Source organism: Xylocopa sonorina, chromosome 4, assembly GCF_050948175.1.
Source record: "Xylocopa sonorina isolate GNS202 chromosome 4, iyXylSono1_principal, whole genome shotgun sequence".
NCBI classification, from domain to species: Eukaryota; Metazoa; Arthropoda; class Insecta; order Hymenoptera; family Apidae; genus Xylocopa; species Xylocopa sonorina.
This window is the reverse complement of record NC_135196.1, coordinates 10,797,699-10,814,070: the sequence shown is the minus strand read 5'-3', so window position 1 is coordinate 10,814,070 and position 16,372 is coordinate 10,797,699. Positions and strand designations below refer to the sequence as shown.

The window sequence follows — 16,372 nt, the reverse complement described above, 5'->3', positions numbered from 1 at the left end:
GTACTAGTACCAAGTTGAAAATATGCACTATGAAACTTCTAAAAATTATGTTCAATGAAAAGATTATGTACATGTATATCTCTTGAGCATTACAATAATAAATATAAAAATGAAATATGTAAAATGTTTCATATGAATCTTAAAATATGGTATTTATTTGCTAGCAGTATAATATACTAATTATAGTAAGAACAGATACTTATTAATTAGGATTGGATTTGGGTTATAAAAAGTATGTCTATATTACAGACCACATTTAGAAAAATATTTTATGTAAAACAAAAATTATTTCTCTCGTATCAACTTAAAATTAAATCAGAATATATAAGTTACATAGTTCACTCTAAATATGGCCATAACTTCATATACATTTTTCGAAATAATGTTTTAGTTATTTAAATGGAAGATTAAACTTCACCATTCAATAGTTTTTTATCAAACAGAAATTCTCCCAATGATCCATGCATTGCGTTCATTTTGCTTAAAGTTGAAATCTTTCCAGCTAAATCACGCTCACCTTTATATTGTTCATCTAAGAATTCTTCAGTAAGATAGTCCACCACCTGAAGTTATATTATTTATGATAAAATGAAATGCATTTAAAATAATATTTAGAGCAGCTCATACAACAATAGTTTAACTTACATGATAATCAGTAAATCTGGTGCTAACTTTTTCACATTTTCTGTTAATACTATGAATTCTACGGGTAATATTAGCTTCCAATTCGAGTGCATTTGTAAGAGCATCCAATCCATTGTCCCACTCTTCTTGTAATGGTTTCTAAAAGTATCAATTTAAATGTTTGATTTGTTAAAACGTAAATTGAAATAAAAGAAAATTTATAATTTGTAAAATAATATTGAATGCATACCAAGGGGAATTCTAAAAGTGTCCTATTACTTGTTAATTGTCCTCGCATTAACAGGTATTCAATAATTTTTATTGCATGTTCTCTTTCTTCATTGGCAGAAGTGAAGAAGAATTTACTAAATCCAGGACGATTAATTGTATCACGAGCAAAATGGGCACCCTAAAATAAAGCATAATATATAAATATGCCATTGTTAACAAACTACAATAGTAAATAATAAAAATAAATGTAATTACCATTGCAAGATAAGTCATAGCTGCTGCAGTTTCATTTCGTAGCTGTACCTCCAACATTATAGTGCAAGGACTCACCATATCCAACCATGATTTTGGTGTTTTCCCACCTTTAAGTGTACCTATGAATATCAATGATAATACATTATATAATGTGCATAAAGATATTTTTATCCTTTAAATGTGCTATTAAATAAAAACTGAATAGTTTGTATTGCATATTAATTCTAATTTCAGTAAAATTAACACAAGCTGCGTATGACATATCATTGATATAGATTACAGCTAATTAAGTATTAAAATTATAAATAGATAATAAATCAATTAGCGCCATTTATCAATAGTAATAAGACTTTTTATCAAAGATACGATTTTGTTCTTATATCACTCATAATTATAAAAACATGTATAACTGTAGATAATTATAAGTGTTATTTGATTAGCACTTTATTTTCTATACTATCTGTAAATTCATCTGATATAGAATACGTGAAAATATATGATATGATATATATACTATATATATAACCACAAACATAAAAAAATATCTGTATAATTAATAATTATACCAATAATAATAATAATAATGATCATCAATTGAAAGAATTGTCAAACATTTTCATTTTAAACTAAAGCAAAATTTTATGCGACAATAGAGAAGGAAATGAACGATATAAACTAGTTTTGATTAAATTATCCGACTTCTTAGGACAATGTACGCACAATACACTCATATACTGAATGTGGACTTTAGAACATGCAGTAATCAATACGTTTACATTGTCACGTAAAGCTTATCAAATTTTATCATTATACAAACAAGATTGTCAGCAATAGCCACTAATTAACAGTCTAAAATCATAAAAGCTTTCATATACATCTTTATAGCTTGTTTTGAAAATCAAATATAATGCTCATATCTCTTTTTAGTATTTAACTTAATATGATTTTCATTAAATAACTTTAATTAGAAATCAAGTGGTAGAAGCATAAAATGCAAAATTAATATTCCATCGTATTATTTTATTGGTAAATCTGTAGCAATGGTATAACGATTAAATTTTATCTTTTTTTATGCATATAATGTGATAAATCACAATTAGGTCATGGAACTATTAAAAACCATAATCATACAACATGAAAATATAAAATACTTCTAGATAAGAATAAAGTTAAAGCTTTGAAAATAATTAGTACAATGAATACGAATATAACAAAGAGATGCAAATATGACACAGTTATAAAAATTGCATCATATAACACTAACCATTTGTGGAAAGTACCGTATGACAAATTTCTGATAATGTCTATAAATGTAAATGACACAATGAAAACTGTGATTTTACGCTGTGACTAATAACTGAAATTATCGAGATTAATTAAAAAACTATAAAAACAAGAAGGAACAAAGTTCAAACTTACTGCTTCTCTACAATGTGAAAAACAAATACAAGATAGTTAAATTTTTAACTTATACTTCCAGAAAGACTAGAATACAATACTCTACTTTAATACACCATTATGTTCAAGCTAAAGCAATACGGAGCAAATGAATGTTTATAATTACAGGTCACTAACATTTGCTCTTAGGATCATGCTATTTTTAGTGCTACTCTTTAAAGCACATTGCGTTGTATTTGCTGAAATATATGTCTAAATTTAAAAAGAGGACGAAATAAAAATATACGCTGATACAAAGAGATACGATTACTTGTAGAAAAAAAAAAAGTAAGCCGCTAACAAGAAGCACTTGTATTATACTGTGCATAGATGATATTTGTGCTCTTTTATTTATATGTAACTTGAGAGACAGACATAAACAGTTTAATAATAATAATAAATATATAGGTTTAATACATCCCAATACAAAACTGCGCGTTCAAGGGCAATAGGAGACAAAAGAACAATGAAAATAGAATTTATCGAAAGATACGATATTAACCTCAAATGTATGGTTTCGTACAGAAATATCACGAGATTAAAGTATATTAAGTATCGATACTAATTATAATGTAAAATAAACGTAAAACTTACATTGTAATTTAGTTAGTAGCGATCCACTGATGCAAAGGGCAGCGATGAGAAAAGCGTAAAGTACCTTCATTGTTGATTACTTTTAGAAGTAGTAATTTATTTCACGAGTACTTGTTATTTGCCTCTTTCGGAAGCAACCTTTATATGCACTGATATAGAAGGCTGCTTTTAGTGAAGTTTTTGATAAGAGAACGTGCGTGAACTAAACACGATGTACGATCATCGATCATTTAATAATTGACCAACAAATGCGTATGTTACCATTCGTACTACAATCGACGGGGACTAACTGGAATTTTCCATTCTGTTTCTATAACGCATGCGCTTAACCTATCAGCTAACTATGACTGTGTGAAAACTACCAACGAACGCGATTGTTCGATGTTCATTGTTGGAAGATCGTCGAAGCGAGAGTATTCACGTTCCTTCCGCTAAAACGAATACGTCCGTTGAACAAGGTTTGTAATATATGCGCAATTTCAATTTTCTTCGATATAATATTGTTTTATTTTTGTATTTCACATATAAGTAGGGCATATAAAATTAACACAACTGCGACTGCATTTGCGTATGATTATATTTCTACTCTTGTTTTCTTCTTTTTTTTTTCCACTTGGTATGCAAGATACTACGCATTTCAACGTAATTACCAAAATGTCACTGATATCTACAATCAGTAGCAGAGCAACATAAAATTTTCTCTACACAGGCGTGCGACTTATATAGATTACATTCTAATCTATAGTGATTGCTTTGTATCTTGAGTTATGTTATATCTATATTAAACTATACTCGTAACTGGGCTTTTATATTTGTATTATTACGTTTTCATTGTTAACGATTATTTTTTTCATGTATGCGTATTACATACTTCAAATTTAACATACTATTATCTACATCTTCTAGGTATATACGTACATACGTAACACATGTTAAAGTTAACGTTATTCCTTTTAACTTTCCTCTCTACCAAACTAATTTTAAAAAGTAAAAATAGAAATTGATCTTAGTTACTTTAAACAATTTTAAATGAAGTAACATTAGATAAGATTTGAATAATTTATCATTAACAGAAATAGTTAATTGACATCATTGTTTAAAATTTTAGGAAAGATGTTGCTCTTTGGGATATTATCGATTCTTTTGGCAGTTACCTCTGCCGAAGAATGCTATAGTGAAATGTATTCTGCGTGTCAGGCAAATTCTAAAACCAGTGGTATGAAAGTGCTTAATATTTTAAAAGCCAATATGTATTGGAATTGATGTTGACTCACGAATGGATTGATTTAAAGTTTTAGATGATAGCGTAAAAGATAAGTGTAATGCGACTTATGGGGCTATTGATGGACTTTTAGTTGATCTCCAAGGATATGCAAATGTTAATATTGATTCCAGTTTTGAGTTCCTATTATTATCTAGTTACTTTGGGAATTATGAAAACCAACGTGAAGGATTTAAAAAGTTATATCGTAAATACTCTGACCAAATGTGGGAGGATGCAATTCATTTAATCAAGTTTATTACCAAACGAGGTGGCACAATGGATTTCTATAAATTCTCACAGTTTAAGGTTCCAACAGTATGTGTTGTTGTCTACTTTACAATTTATATTTACAATTGCACAGACTATTAATCAATTTTTTCATATATCTCTTTTTTTCTACCAGATCGCCGAAGCCAGGGTTATTGAGTTGAATGAAATTGAAAGTTTAGCAAAAGCACTTGATATTCAAAAGCAGATAGCAAACGAGGCATTGCGTATACATTCAAGAGCGCAACTTCACAGCAAACATGATGCCTCTGTTGCTCATTATGTTGAAGAGCGATTCTTAGAATCACAGGCAGAACGTATACGAGATCTAGCAGGCTATATAACTGATTTGAAACATTTATTAGCAGAACATGATCCAACATTATGTTTATTCTTGTTTGATGAATATCTTCAGAAAAGTTTATAATATTTATAATCAAAATTGAACAAACACAAATCAGAATTTCATGTCTATTATCTATATAAATAAGTTTTGCCCATAACAAATATACATTTTGTTTTAGTTAAATATAATAATAATTTTTGAGACATATTTCATCCTATTGTTTCTTTATATGTTAAAAAGAGTTCTTAAAAGAAAATTATAATTACGAATGCGGTTGGAAAGTATATTTTATTAATAAGTACATTCAAACAGAAAAGAGACATGGCAATCTAAATATCAAATCACTTAATATAATTGAAAAACTATTTTTTTAACATTTTCAAAATTAAAATTTCATCTAACTTTGTAAAAGATGATAATTGTGTATAATAATGAGAACGAATAAAGAGATATTAGTAATATTCCCTTTTTATTTTGATGCATATATTGCGTATGTACATTATATGTAATTATATTTAATATACATCTGTAAATATTTTTGATAGCATAGTAGCATTAAAACACTTTATCATTCCAATGACATATGTCATTTCAAAAGGCAAATACACTCAATCAATACGTTTACTTTAATATATTTAAGTAGGCAATTACAAACTGAAGACATAATAGTATAATGGTAGCAAGATAGTTGATATAAGTGTAATACTTTTATAAAAAAAAAAGGAAGTTAAATTACATAAAATGCTATATTTAGTTATTTTTTTGTTACAATTAGAATAAATTAAAATTGATCTGTTACAATGCAAAATATAAATTCATTATGATGAAAGTAAGTAGTGTGTATTATAGAGTATATAAAACAACTGGTATCGAACAAAGTTTATGGTAATATTAATTTTTGTTATACAAATATGTATTCATAAAAATAATGATAAAAAAAGTATGAAATATAAAATATGTAGTTAAATGAAAATAAAAAATAGTAAATAGTATTCTGATGTAATATATGCTAAAAATTGTTTAACCCTAAATAGTAATCTCTAGTTTTTCTTTTACTGTTTTCACGATAGATATATAATTTTGTTATACATTATGTATATTATGTCCTGCATTAGCGCAAAATTTACGTTTTTATATAAAAAGCAACGATTTGTGTATAATTGTATCATTTAATTTAATAATCAGCCTTTCAATATTTTTTCATGCCATGTGGTTAAGCTTAAACTATGTATCTTTGCAATAATAAATAAATAGCATTAGTGAATGGAAAATATGTCTCTAATTAAAAGAATTGAAAGCGTATTGTGCATATTATTTCAGTCTAAAATATATCATAGGTTAAGGCCTTGCTATTTTGCATCTATTTCTTTTTTTCTTTTACTAAATATAAGTATAACTTAAATATAAACATATATTGACACGTTATTATTTGATGTTATCTTTTTTTATATAAAAAAATTTAATCTAAAGTATATCAAAAGAAAATAATCTACTCAAAATCACATTGATCTTCATTGATATTGATATATCATTTACTCCTTTAACCTAAATGATTTATAAGAACTCTTAACTAAATAAAAGAATATGTTCAAGATTTCTTTGAAATCTTCTTATGTGATAAATGTTCGCGATATACCACTTGTGTTTTTAAAGATATTGCATATTTTGTATTTAACACCTATCTAAGGTTCTTCACATGTTTCTAATCTATGTAACTAGTGACACAAATAATGACATACTTCTTCTTATAATCGTTGAAGTTAGTTTGAAGACTTAAATCCTCGTAGATTATCAGTCTTCTATAACACTGAGATTTATTAAATTTTGAATTCTGATGAAAGTATTTCATATAGTGGTACTTATGCTAAATAGTGATCTAAAATAATAAAGTTTAAATTATACAATATTAAGGGCCTAAAGGAAAATAAAAGTAAGAATAATTTTAGAAAGTGTAACATTTACCTCCTTTCAATTCTGATATGTATAAAACATCTTAAGGATGCTATATAATTTGAAATTAGTTTTATAAGTTATGCGAATGAGCCTGTAATATATATTTTTTAATATTAAAAATATGTTTAAGAAAAGTAAAAAATCTAATGGTAATTATATTTTACACTTACTCCCGAGGATGTAATTCGAAGATGTATTAATAATGATGCGAGTTCAAGATCTTCACTGTAATTGTTTTTTAAAGGAACACTTCTATATCCTGATCTTAAACATCGGACCTAAATATAAAATTTATTCAAAGTACTAAAACATTTAATTAGTAATTTAAAAACAATATCGGCTACTTACAGGATAAGTTGCTTGTCCGATAAAATTACTATCACCGAACATATCTTCATCCTGAACTACGAATCGTATGAATGCGAAGTACGGATTAAAAATTTCGAATTCACAAGATTCATTCCACATGGGATTGAATCCGTTATCAGCTAAGCAATTTTTATATAATTAATATCCGTTTACTAAAACATATAAAAGTACAAAACATATTCCCGTACTTACTTATCGTTCTTGTTATTAGCTTTGTACCAGAATCAAAATCTGCTCCTATAATTTCAATTTCAACGAAAGGGCTAGCTATACCTCTTCCTGATCTAATTAAATGCCTTGCACAAATAACTTTTAAAGAGAATTTAAGTGATTCTATTCCATGTAAACAAGTTTTATCATATGGATTAAAATCTTCTCTTAGCATAAATTCGGGTTTTAAAATATAACCGCAATTTCCGTTTTCTCTAAATCTTGCTTGATTAAGTTGCATTGATTTATCACCAGTTTGATAATTTAATGCTACCATCTGACAGCCAGCATTCCACATTGGTACGGGATTATAATTTGATGAATCGATACGTTGTCCCTTCGGATATACTCTACTAAATTGAACCTGAAAAGTTATAACTATAAGTATTTCTCTTCACATCGTCAATTTCGTTATTTTTACCTGATGATATTTTATGAAAAACCTGTTTTCTTGCTGACACATAAGTTTCTCAGCTTTCGTTTCAGGAAAGCTGCTCATTTCATGAAATATAAAACCTTTTGTTTTTATTCTGTCTAAGTTAAATGCAACGGATCTGCAGTAAACTATTAAATTCGACATTTCTTTAGCTATTCTCCATGCTCGTTCCATTTCTTTATGCTGATTTTCCTAGCAAGACAAAAGAAAAAAACAGTAGTACACAAAATGATTTGATGAAATGTGTAAAGTAAATAGTTATGAAGTCTATATGTTACTAGATAGTTTTTTAACAATGAAAAACTGTATTTTTACCCTAACACTAGCATTTTGGGCAGTTTCTTTAATGCTAGACATCCATTCTAGCGCTGTATCTTTTGAAGAAGTTGCTACTTCAAACACTGAACACATACTAGGATTTTGTATTCTTAATATCCATTCTAATCCAGGTCTTCCACCTACTCTTAATTCAACAACAGCACCCATAATGTCCAATGAACCCTTTTGTAGACTACCAAACATCATAGAATCTGGTGACTGGAATCAAGAATAAATTCAATTACGATTAATATTTCGGATAAAAAAATATAATACATAAATAAAACAACTTACATCTCCCTGGTTATCTTGTGGTTCTACTTCTTCAACATAATTTGCTGGGAACCAATGTTGCTTTTTACCGCCGTAATCACCCAGCCACCATCCACCGCTTTGCTGATGCACATTTGTTATTATAGCATGTTTTACCAATGTCAATTCGTCATCTCTTCTTGCTTTGTAATCATATATAGCTTTTACAGTTACCTTTAAAATAAATTAAATTTCTTTTACATTATACATAATTCATTATCTCATTATTAAAACTTACTTTTGAAGTAAAACTTGTAGGATCCATATAACCAGGAATGCCATATACAGACCCGTCATCTACATCCTGAACATGATACAATATTTTAATTACATATAAATGAAAAAACAGTTAAAAAATAAAAATATTCGGAACAATCGTACATACCAATTCTATTCTTCTAATAATGTCCTGATTTACTGGAAAACTTAGATTTATTTTTTTATATAATGGATGCCTTTCATAATAATTAACTAATTCAACTAAACTTTCAAACTGTACACTACCAATAGTATACAAACGACCTTCCTGTTTAATTCTACAATGTTTAATTTTCTTCTCCGCTCTGAAATGAAGAGAGAATAAGAAAGAAGTCTAAACTACCTAACTAAGAGACAATTTAACATTAATAATAATTCGTAGTGCTTTACCTAAAAGATATAGCATAAGAATTGTTTTCTTTTTCGCTTGGTCTTACTAAAAATGCACCATCTGTGGGAATTCGTTTTAACATTTCCTCGGCTAAAGACCGTGTGCAATCGGCATGCCACCATTCTTTCTCTTCGTGTTTATTTGGTTGTGGAACAGGTTCTTGAAGTGTGATTAAAAATTCCTGTTGGTTCAATAAAAAGAAAGAAGTAAGTAAACGGTTAGTAGAAGGATTTTTTAATATCAGAATCAAAAATTTTGTTTATACTTACTTGACTTCTTAAAGGATGATTACGGTAGTGTGTAATTAAACTGTATAAACTGTCAAAGCAATTTGTATCAATAAGATAATATTGCGTTTGACCCATTTCTTGCTTGAGTTTAATACGACAATGATTTACTTTTCCTTTACGCCAAAAAGATAGGCAGTAATCACCTACAAAAGTAACACATTGCCTAACCAAAAAGGTACCATCACCGAGGTGTGAATAACGTCGTAGCAATTCTTCCGCTTCCTCTCTTCCTCTCGCTAGTTTCCCGTGAAACCATTTTTCTCCAAAATGCAATTCATCATTTGGTATTCCCTAAAGCACAAAATTTAATAATTTACTAAAATATGAAGCAAATTTTACTAGTATATACATACATCAGTTGGTCGGCGAACTACACCTTCCTCATCATCGTCATGTTCAGTCTCTTGTGTTCTAGAAAAGGTATCTGTATAGAACAATTTTTGTTGCGTTAATACAAAAAAATGTGGATTCCATTCTCTATCAACAGGATCTTCGAGATATAGAATGCCGTTTTTAACCGTATTCCTGAGGTCCATCTCTGGCCTATTCTCATCATTTCGAATAAGAAATGATGTTTCATCAACTCCATCGGGCAATTTTTTGTGTTTTAATATAATTTTCCTCCTCAGCACATGAGGTGATGGCAAACAAGTTTCATTTTTATCTACAGGTTGTACTAATAACATATCGCCAAACACTTCCTGCATTGTAATTGCCATTTTACGCTGTTGTGGTAATGTACAATTATCTTCGATGGATAAAATAACAGGGTAGCTACATAAAAATTAAAGATCGAATTATATTTATATATTTGAATATTTGTATTAAAGTAAAAGAAAAAAGGTTAAGCAAGTACTTCTTGATACTTACTCAGATGTGGCAAAAGCATGTTCTTTAATGGTTTTAACAACATCTAAAAATTTGATTTTTGTAGTGAGGGTATGCCCATGGAAAATAAAGGGCATTCCATCTGGTCCATCCCAACAATCAAGTTCTATACATCTACATCCTGCCCTCAGTGCACGAACATAAGCTTGACAACTGCTTTCACTACTAATTTGATCTCCCATTAGATACCTATAAGAGTATTTTATTTAATTAAATAACATATCTATATCTATAATTCTATATGAAAATCTGTAAAATATATTTACGTATTATGCGACGAAGCTATCCAATAATGTGAAAGAGGTTTAGTCATGTCTTGATATATTCGGGAGTACTTTGAATCCCAAACAGAATTCTGTTTTGAAAATAAGTAATCGATGAACTCCGAAAAGGTGAAATGTGGTTCTTGTACATCTCTTTGAGGATCTTGCAGATAATCTCTAATAAAACATGATACTTCAACTTCATTATTCCCCAAGGGATCGCGCTGTTCAGTTATTAAGAAATTTTGAAAATCTTTCACGGTGACAATTTGCCCCGTTTTAGAATAGGTAAGTAATATATTCCAATCTGCAAGACAGTTCTACAGAAATAGAAAAAAATAATACATAATAAAAAGATATACAAATATTAGTAGCACTGCTGAATTTAGAATTTGTACTTACACTTTGATCAAACATGAGCTTATGATAAAGTACAACAAAATCGTCGAAACCAAGTTCATTTTTGTTTCTTGTATCTATCTCTTGAAAAATTTCTCTAAGTTTATTTGTTGCTACTTTACAATTAATTCTAGGTAAGAATGCTTTTATATCTTTTAGAGTAACTCTGAAAAATATGAGATATCAGATTAATGTCTTGAAAAAGCTCGGAATTATAAATAAAATATGAATTTTTACGTTTCTCTCGAATTTTCCATTGCATAAAATTCTTTTCTCAGCCATCTCTCTACTTGTAAAGGATAAGGTGCTTTTATAGTGTCTTGAACTAAACGGCGTAACCCTTTAACCCAAAGCTCACATTCTTTCTCACTGAGAGCTAAAATAAATATATAAAAACAAACACATACAATATCATAGCAGAAAAGATATTTTCATGAATGATAAAAATATATAAGAATATATTTACCAGAAATTGACAGGGTTTTAAGACGAAATTCGGAACCATAGTATACAACGAAACACCTAAGATTTTCTATTCTCTTCGCATCTTCAGGCCATTTTTCAAAATCCTTAGAATGCTTTCCTACTTTGATTTCTTTAATTTCTCTTATTTCAACTAAAATTAAAAAATGTAAAATTTCGTTTATTGCATATGTAGATATATATTTATCTGTAATATATTTAATGAACAACAACAGAAACATAATATAGTATTATAAATTGAATTTTAAATGTTTGTGTATGTGTATGCGCATATGTATCAATAGTATAAAATTGTATAACAGCATATTGTGCAAAAATATAGCTACAAATATTAAGCATTTAAAGAAATAGAAAAGCAGTTTTAGGAAGTATATTTTTCCAATTAATGTGTTATATATGAATGTTTCGCTATAATATGTACAATTAGTGCATAACATTTAGTACAATAGTTTTGTTTTTAACCAAATACCCATGATTTCCAATAGGGCTGATCCAATATATCAACAGTATCTATGGGCACATTTGTTTGTAGACCAAAAATGAAGGAAATGTCCACTAAGATATGTATATATATCTATATATTTAATTCAATGTGAACAAATTGTACACAACAATCAGGCCAGAAAAAATATAATTTAATTAAATATCAAATATATAAAACATAAATAAAAGCTTACTATAAATGCAAGTCATTAACTGATTTAGATTGTATCTTTATCATAAACTCACCCATATACATTATTCACAAGGACCTTTCCTTCAGGTTTTTGACCTATAACTAGTATCCTCAGATAACATTTTGCCCATTTTTGCTGTAGATATATCTTCATAACCACGTTATGCATGCCTAAAAATGTTAGGTGTAAATTTATTTGAATTGCATTGCTGTCAACCAAATGTTTTTGGATGTACTAAGATATATATATTTGTTAATATTCTCAATCAGTACATCTACTAGATGTTTAATAATTAGTAAATGAAAATTTCTTAATGTTTCCTTTGGAACATAGAATAATACATTCCAGTAATAATAGATTATATTGTAATTTTGTTTAACGTCTAAAGTACTTTTACCTGAACCATCAAAAGGTCTGAATGTTGCACTTCTTGACCATACAATTTGTCTAGTCTCTCTTCGTATCATAAGAGTCTTTTTTTCAGGTCTCTTTCTTGAAAAGAATTTTGTTACTACAGTCCCTCTTTCAAGTTGACTGATGATCTGTTCCATTTCAGGTATTATGCCATTCATGTTTGTAATATTATGTTTATGCTATAATAAACCACATATTCTCATTCATAATCTATATAGTATTTTTATTCTTTCTGAAATTACATTTCTCAGATTTTTTAAATATGATCAAAATATTACATTCATTCGCGTGTACTAGTTTAATAAATTATGAATCTATATAATAATGTATAATAAATTTATAAATAATTACTATAATATATATATACAAATATACACTTTTCACATATAATAAGTAGATGATACAAGGAGTATGATATATGTTTAAAACATAGAAATTTCTATTTTTAACTTGTTTGTATGCAAAATACTAGTTTGCAAAATTTATAAAAAAAAGAGAGGAACAGACAAGCTATAATTATATAAAAATTAACAACTGTCGAATTTGATTATTTTCTTAATAACGTGTAAATTAATTACATACATTTGTGTAACATATTACTCTTACATTAATAGAAATACATTTTTCTACCATATGTATCAGATTTCAACTTAGAAAAAAAAATATACATCTTTTTAACTTTGCTTACATTTTCTTGAAACATACTATTATTTAATTACTTTTAAGATAGAAGAAAACATATAGAATTTGAAAGCAATTGTAATTTTTTGTCAGAATATTATGTATACATATCATATTTTCATTAAAGAATATAAACATAACCTACCGTGAAAATCATTTGAATTTTTTATATACTTTAGGGAATAAATTTTAAAAGCAATGAGTATTATTAAAGGACATCAATATGATACATATTCAATTAAATTAAAAAGATTTTTAAAAAGTGTAATCTCTTCTTACTTCTAGCAACTAACTTCTAATGAAAAGTAAGTAACAGGTTTATCATTTGGTGTTATACATTATTTATCTTCCTTATGAGATCTTATATTCTCCTTATTTTTTGTTACAGACTTAATGATCTATCATACCTGGCTTAGAAATTATATTTTCTTAATTACATGTACGATAAGAAATTCAATTTTCTTATCATTTGTACATACGTATGTATGTACACCGCTATTCAGTGATCTTGTCAACCTCACATCTGCCTCTCGAGTGACATTTCAAAAAATAGTATTCCCATCTATTTTATAAGATTCTATGCCGCAGACAATAGTACCACGCGTGGATTTCAGCGCCTCGTGCAATATTACTGGCTGTATAAACGCAACTTACCAATGAAAAATAATATTACTAGATAGAACCGCGTTTATATAGCGCCACACGAAGCATCAGAATACAAGAGATTACCTCTCTATAGGAGTTATTAACTAAGGAAATATTTAAATTCTGAATTATATATTTCTTTTCTTTATCAATTTTATTAAATCATTTATCTATTCACCAATAAAATTGTATCATCTAAACCTAAAGAATTCTTTCAAAGATGAACCGAGAGAAACAAAGAACTCACTGATAGATTTGAACGTTGATGAATCTTGTTTAAAACTTGTGGAAGTAGTAGGAGACAAACATGGTACATTGTATTTTGTTAAATGTACATTTTCTTTATCTGTAATTCTCTAGAAAAAAGATGAACATGCATTATTATAGTATTTTCAGCACTTTTCACTTATAGACAAACAGTACTGATGATGCCGAACTTACATAATTGAAATTTTGTTTGTAACATTCAATGTGATTAGAACTGTTATCAGTTTTAAATCTTTTAAATTTTTGTAAAAATAGTAAACAACTGTTTTCTGATTGAATATCTGCATCTGCTTCATTATCTTTCTTTAGATACATAATTTTTGACGCATCTAGATTGACCTGTTAATGTAATATTTTTTCAAGAGATTTATTTGAGGAGAAAACCTGCAAGTTTGTAAATCGATAAGAATTTCATACAAACCTCAGTTTCTTCATTTGATCTTTTTCTTTTACCAGCAACTACTGGTATACTGTCAGATGGAAATAGATTGAGATTGCTATGCCTTAATGGTTTTCTTGAGCTACTGTCTTTCCTTAATGTTTGTCTACATTCTACATACTGAATTAAAAATGTAAGTTAGTTTATTTGTTGAACATAAAATTGAAATAGAAAATAGTATGTTGTTGAAAGTAGTATATTGTTCATTTTATTTTCATCTACCTTTTTTATAGCACTCTGCATTGCTTCTATCCATAAATTGCTATCATCTTTTTCAGAATATAATAAGAGAGTTTCATTTAAACAAGTAACGCGAAACAGTCCACCACTCAGGACAGATTCAACCTTGCATTTGTTTAATGGTAAAACACAACAAATGGTCAAGGTATTTTCTGGATCACCTTTACAGTACAATAAAGTATCATTAAGAAGAACAAAATATCTTCTGTATGCAGAACTTCCTCGTCTTGAGACTCTCATTAATGCTCCTTGCTTAATTAATTTTCTTCCAGGCTTTATCAAATTAATTGGATTCGCAATATATTTTTGAAGCTTCAATAACTTCTGTGTCTCCTCGTGTTGCTCAATTAAGGTATTTATGTGCCTTGCAGCTTTCTCAACTTCTACTAAGCATACTAAAAAAAAAGAGGAGTAAATAAATTTATACACTGTAGAATATTTAAAAATGAAATAGCATTATTTTATGTTATAAACTGATTTGATTATTATTCTACCTTGTAAGAGATTATATTCTTTATGTTTAACAGGTGTATGTTGAAGAACTTCCTGCAAGAGTAACTTATACCTCGGTACCCTTTGTATTGGTGTAATTAGTAGTGAAGGTAATTTTTTACCAACTTCTGGTCTTGTTTCTTGCCCATTAATAAAATCTTTAAATACAAAATCATTTTCTTGTTTAGCCTGCAAGGAAATTTTGCTTTATAAGAATAAAATTCAGTTAGTAGATATAGGTATAATATAATACCTGTAGCAATGATAAAACTTGCTCGTAATCATAAGCATAAACAGAGTATAATTTAAAAAATGGAGCAAGTTTGTGAAATGCACCAGCAATATTTTGTGGATCTCGTTTTAATTCTTTTACTAATTCTCCGCTAACATTGTATAATGTTTTTACATTTTCAGATAATGTTGAAAGTAAGCTGTGATTTAATAAGTTTCTCTCAAACAGAGGCTGTATAAAAAACTGGAAAAGATAATATTTTTATTATCAACAAATATATACATACACATATATATGTAATACTATATTATAATTATGAAAAATACCTCCATCAAGATTTCTAATTGCCTCAAGTAAGTAACTTCTGTTGTTAAAATTTCTTGGATAGCTTGAAATCTTAAATTTTTCTCCTTCTCTTCAAATTGTTTTTGATTGTCTTCATTTAAACTATTTAAAACTGGAAGTACAGATTTTAATTTTGATTTCATGTTTTACAAACTATTTAATTATGAATGAAGTAAATAATTTGTTAATGTTATACCTCTCATACGGCTTCGCATACTTAAAACATTTCTATCGTTTATTACTTTCTTTAATTCAGAACTTAGAAGAATTTGTGGAGATCTTGGAGTATTCATAATTTTCACTGGTATTTCCGATCAATTCTAAACATTAAATTCCATATTTTAACATGAAT

General features: G+C 27.9%; 4 protein-coding genes across 5 annotated transcripts; 1 reads left to right on the top strand and 3 right to left on the bottom strand.

Annotated features, from left to right (window-relative positions):
• Positions 1–243: 243 nt before the first annotated feature.
• Positions 244–3,406, bottom strand: Fer1hch (ferritin 1 heavy chain). Its single transcript, XM_076893905.1, has 5 exons — positions 3,142–3,406; positions 1,111–1,229; positions 875–1,033; positions 646–783; positions 244–563 (listed from the first exon to the last, which is right to left on the bottom strand). Exons 1-5 carry the CDS (start codon positions 3,209–3,211, stop codon positions 408–410), a joined length of 642 nt encoding a protein of 213 aa, XP_076750020.1. The 5' UTR covers positions 3,212–3,406; the 3' UTR covers positions 244–407.
• Positions 3,407–3,445: 39 nt separating this feature from the next.
• Fer2lch (ferritin 2 light chain) lies at positions 3,446–5,225 on the top strand. Its single transcript, XM_076893906.1, has 4 exons — positions 3,446–3,599; positions 4,250–4,357; positions 4,434–4,720; positions 4,809–5,225. The coding sequence occupies exons 2-4, from the start codon at positions 4,255–4,257 to the stop codon at positions 5,097–5,099; spliced, it is 681 nt and encodes a 226-aa protein (XP_076750021.1). The 5' UTR covers positions 3,446–3,599; positions 4,250–4,254; the 3' UTR covers positions 5,100–5,225.
• A 911-nt stretch (positions 5,226–6,136) lies between these two features.
• Positions 6,137–14,004, bottom strand: Sl (small wing phospholipase C gamma 1). 2 transcript variants are annotated; one of them, XM_076893898.1, is made up of 20 exons: positions 13,506–14,004; positions 12,663–12,858; positions 11,572–11,721; positions 11,343–11,481; positions 11,109–11,271; positions 10,710–11,026; positions 10,426–10,632; positions 9,909–10,329; positions 9,535–9,846; positions 9,265–9,446; positions 9,002–9,179; positions 8,855–8,920; positions 8,599–8,790; positions 8,302–8,523; positions 7,972–8,178; positions 7,533–7,914; positions 7,320–7,459; positions 7,142–7,249; positions 6,981–7,062; positions 6,137–6,894 (listed from the first exon to the last, which is right to left on the bottom strand). In XM_076893898.1, exons 1-19 carry the CDS (start codon positions 13,515–13,517, stop codon positions 7,042–7,044), a joined length of 3,615 nt encoding a protein of 1,204 aa, XP_076750013.1. In that variant the 5' UTR covers positions 13,518–14,004; the 3' UTR covers positions 6,137–6,894; positions 6,981–7,041. The 2 variants fall into 2 exon arrangements, with proteins under 2 accessions (XP_076750013.1, XP_076750014.1); XM_076893899.1 differs by lacking the exons at positions 12,663–12,858; positions 13,506–14,004 and adding an exon at positions 12,318–12,437.
• A 121-nt stretch (positions 14,005–14,125) lies between these two features.
• Positions 14,126–16,325, bottom strand: LOC143422925 (rac guanine nucleotide exchange factor JJ). Its single transcript, XM_076893904.1, has 8 exons — positions 16,217–16,325; positions 16,002–16,132; positions 15,697–15,918; positions 15,446–15,632; positions 14,934–15,346; positions 14,694–14,831; positions 14,447–14,611; positions 14,126–14,361 (listed from the first exon to the last, which is right to left on the bottom strand). The coding sequence occupies exons 1-8, from the start codon at positions 16,311–16,313 to the stop codon at positions 14,197–14,199; spliced, it is 1,518 nt and encodes a 505-aa protein (XP_076750019.1). The 5' UTR covers positions 16,314–16,325; the 3' UTR covers positions 14,126–14,196.
• Between the last annotated feature and the right edge of the window lie 47 nt (positions 16,326–16,372).

Coding starts and splice junctions, on each gene's coding strand:
- Fer1hch (XM_076893905.1), bottom strand. CDS start 3,211: ATGAAGGTACTTTACGCTTTTCTCATCGCTGCCCTTTGCATCAGTGGA. Junction 1,034..1,110: donor CTATGACTTATCTTGCAATG/GTAATTACATTT, acceptor GCTTTATTTTAG/GGTGCCCATTTTGCTCGTGA. Junction 784..874: donor CACTTTTAGAATTCCCCTTG/GTATGCATTCAA, acceptor TGATACTTTTAG/AAACCATTACAAGAAGAGTG.
- Fer2lch (XM_076893906.1), top strand. CDS start 4,255: ATGTTGCTCTTTGGGATATTATCGATTCTTTTGGCAGTTACCTCTGCC. Junction 4,358..4,433: donor GGCAAATTCTAAAACCAGTG/GTATGAAAGTGC, acceptor ATTGATTTAAAG/TTTTAGATGATAGCGTAAAA. Junction 4,721..4,808: donor CACAGTTTAAGGTTCCAACA/GTATGTGTTGTT, acceptor TTTTTCTACCAG/ATCGCCGAAGCCAGGGTTAT.
- Sl (XM_076893898.1), bottom strand. Junction 8,791..8,854: donor CTACAAGTTTTACTTCAAAA/GTAAGTTTTAAT, acceptor TTTATTTTAAAG/GTAACTGTAAAAGCTATATA. Junction 7,915..7,971: donor TTTTCATAAAATATCATCAG/GTAAAAATAACG, acceptor ATAACTTTTCAG/GTTCAATTTAGTAGAGTATA.
- LOC143422925 (XM_076893904.1), bottom strand. CDS start 16,313: ATGAATACTCCAAGATCTCCACAAATTCTTCTAAGTTCTGAATTAAAG. Junction 16,133..16,216: donor TATGCGAAGCCGTATGAGAG/GTATAACATTAA, acceptor CTGTACTTCCAG/TTTTAAATAGTTTAAATGAA. Junction 14,832..14,933: donor TGCAGAGTGCTATAAAAAAG/GTAGATGAAAAT, acceptor TTTTTAATTCAG/TATGTAGAATGTAGACAAAC.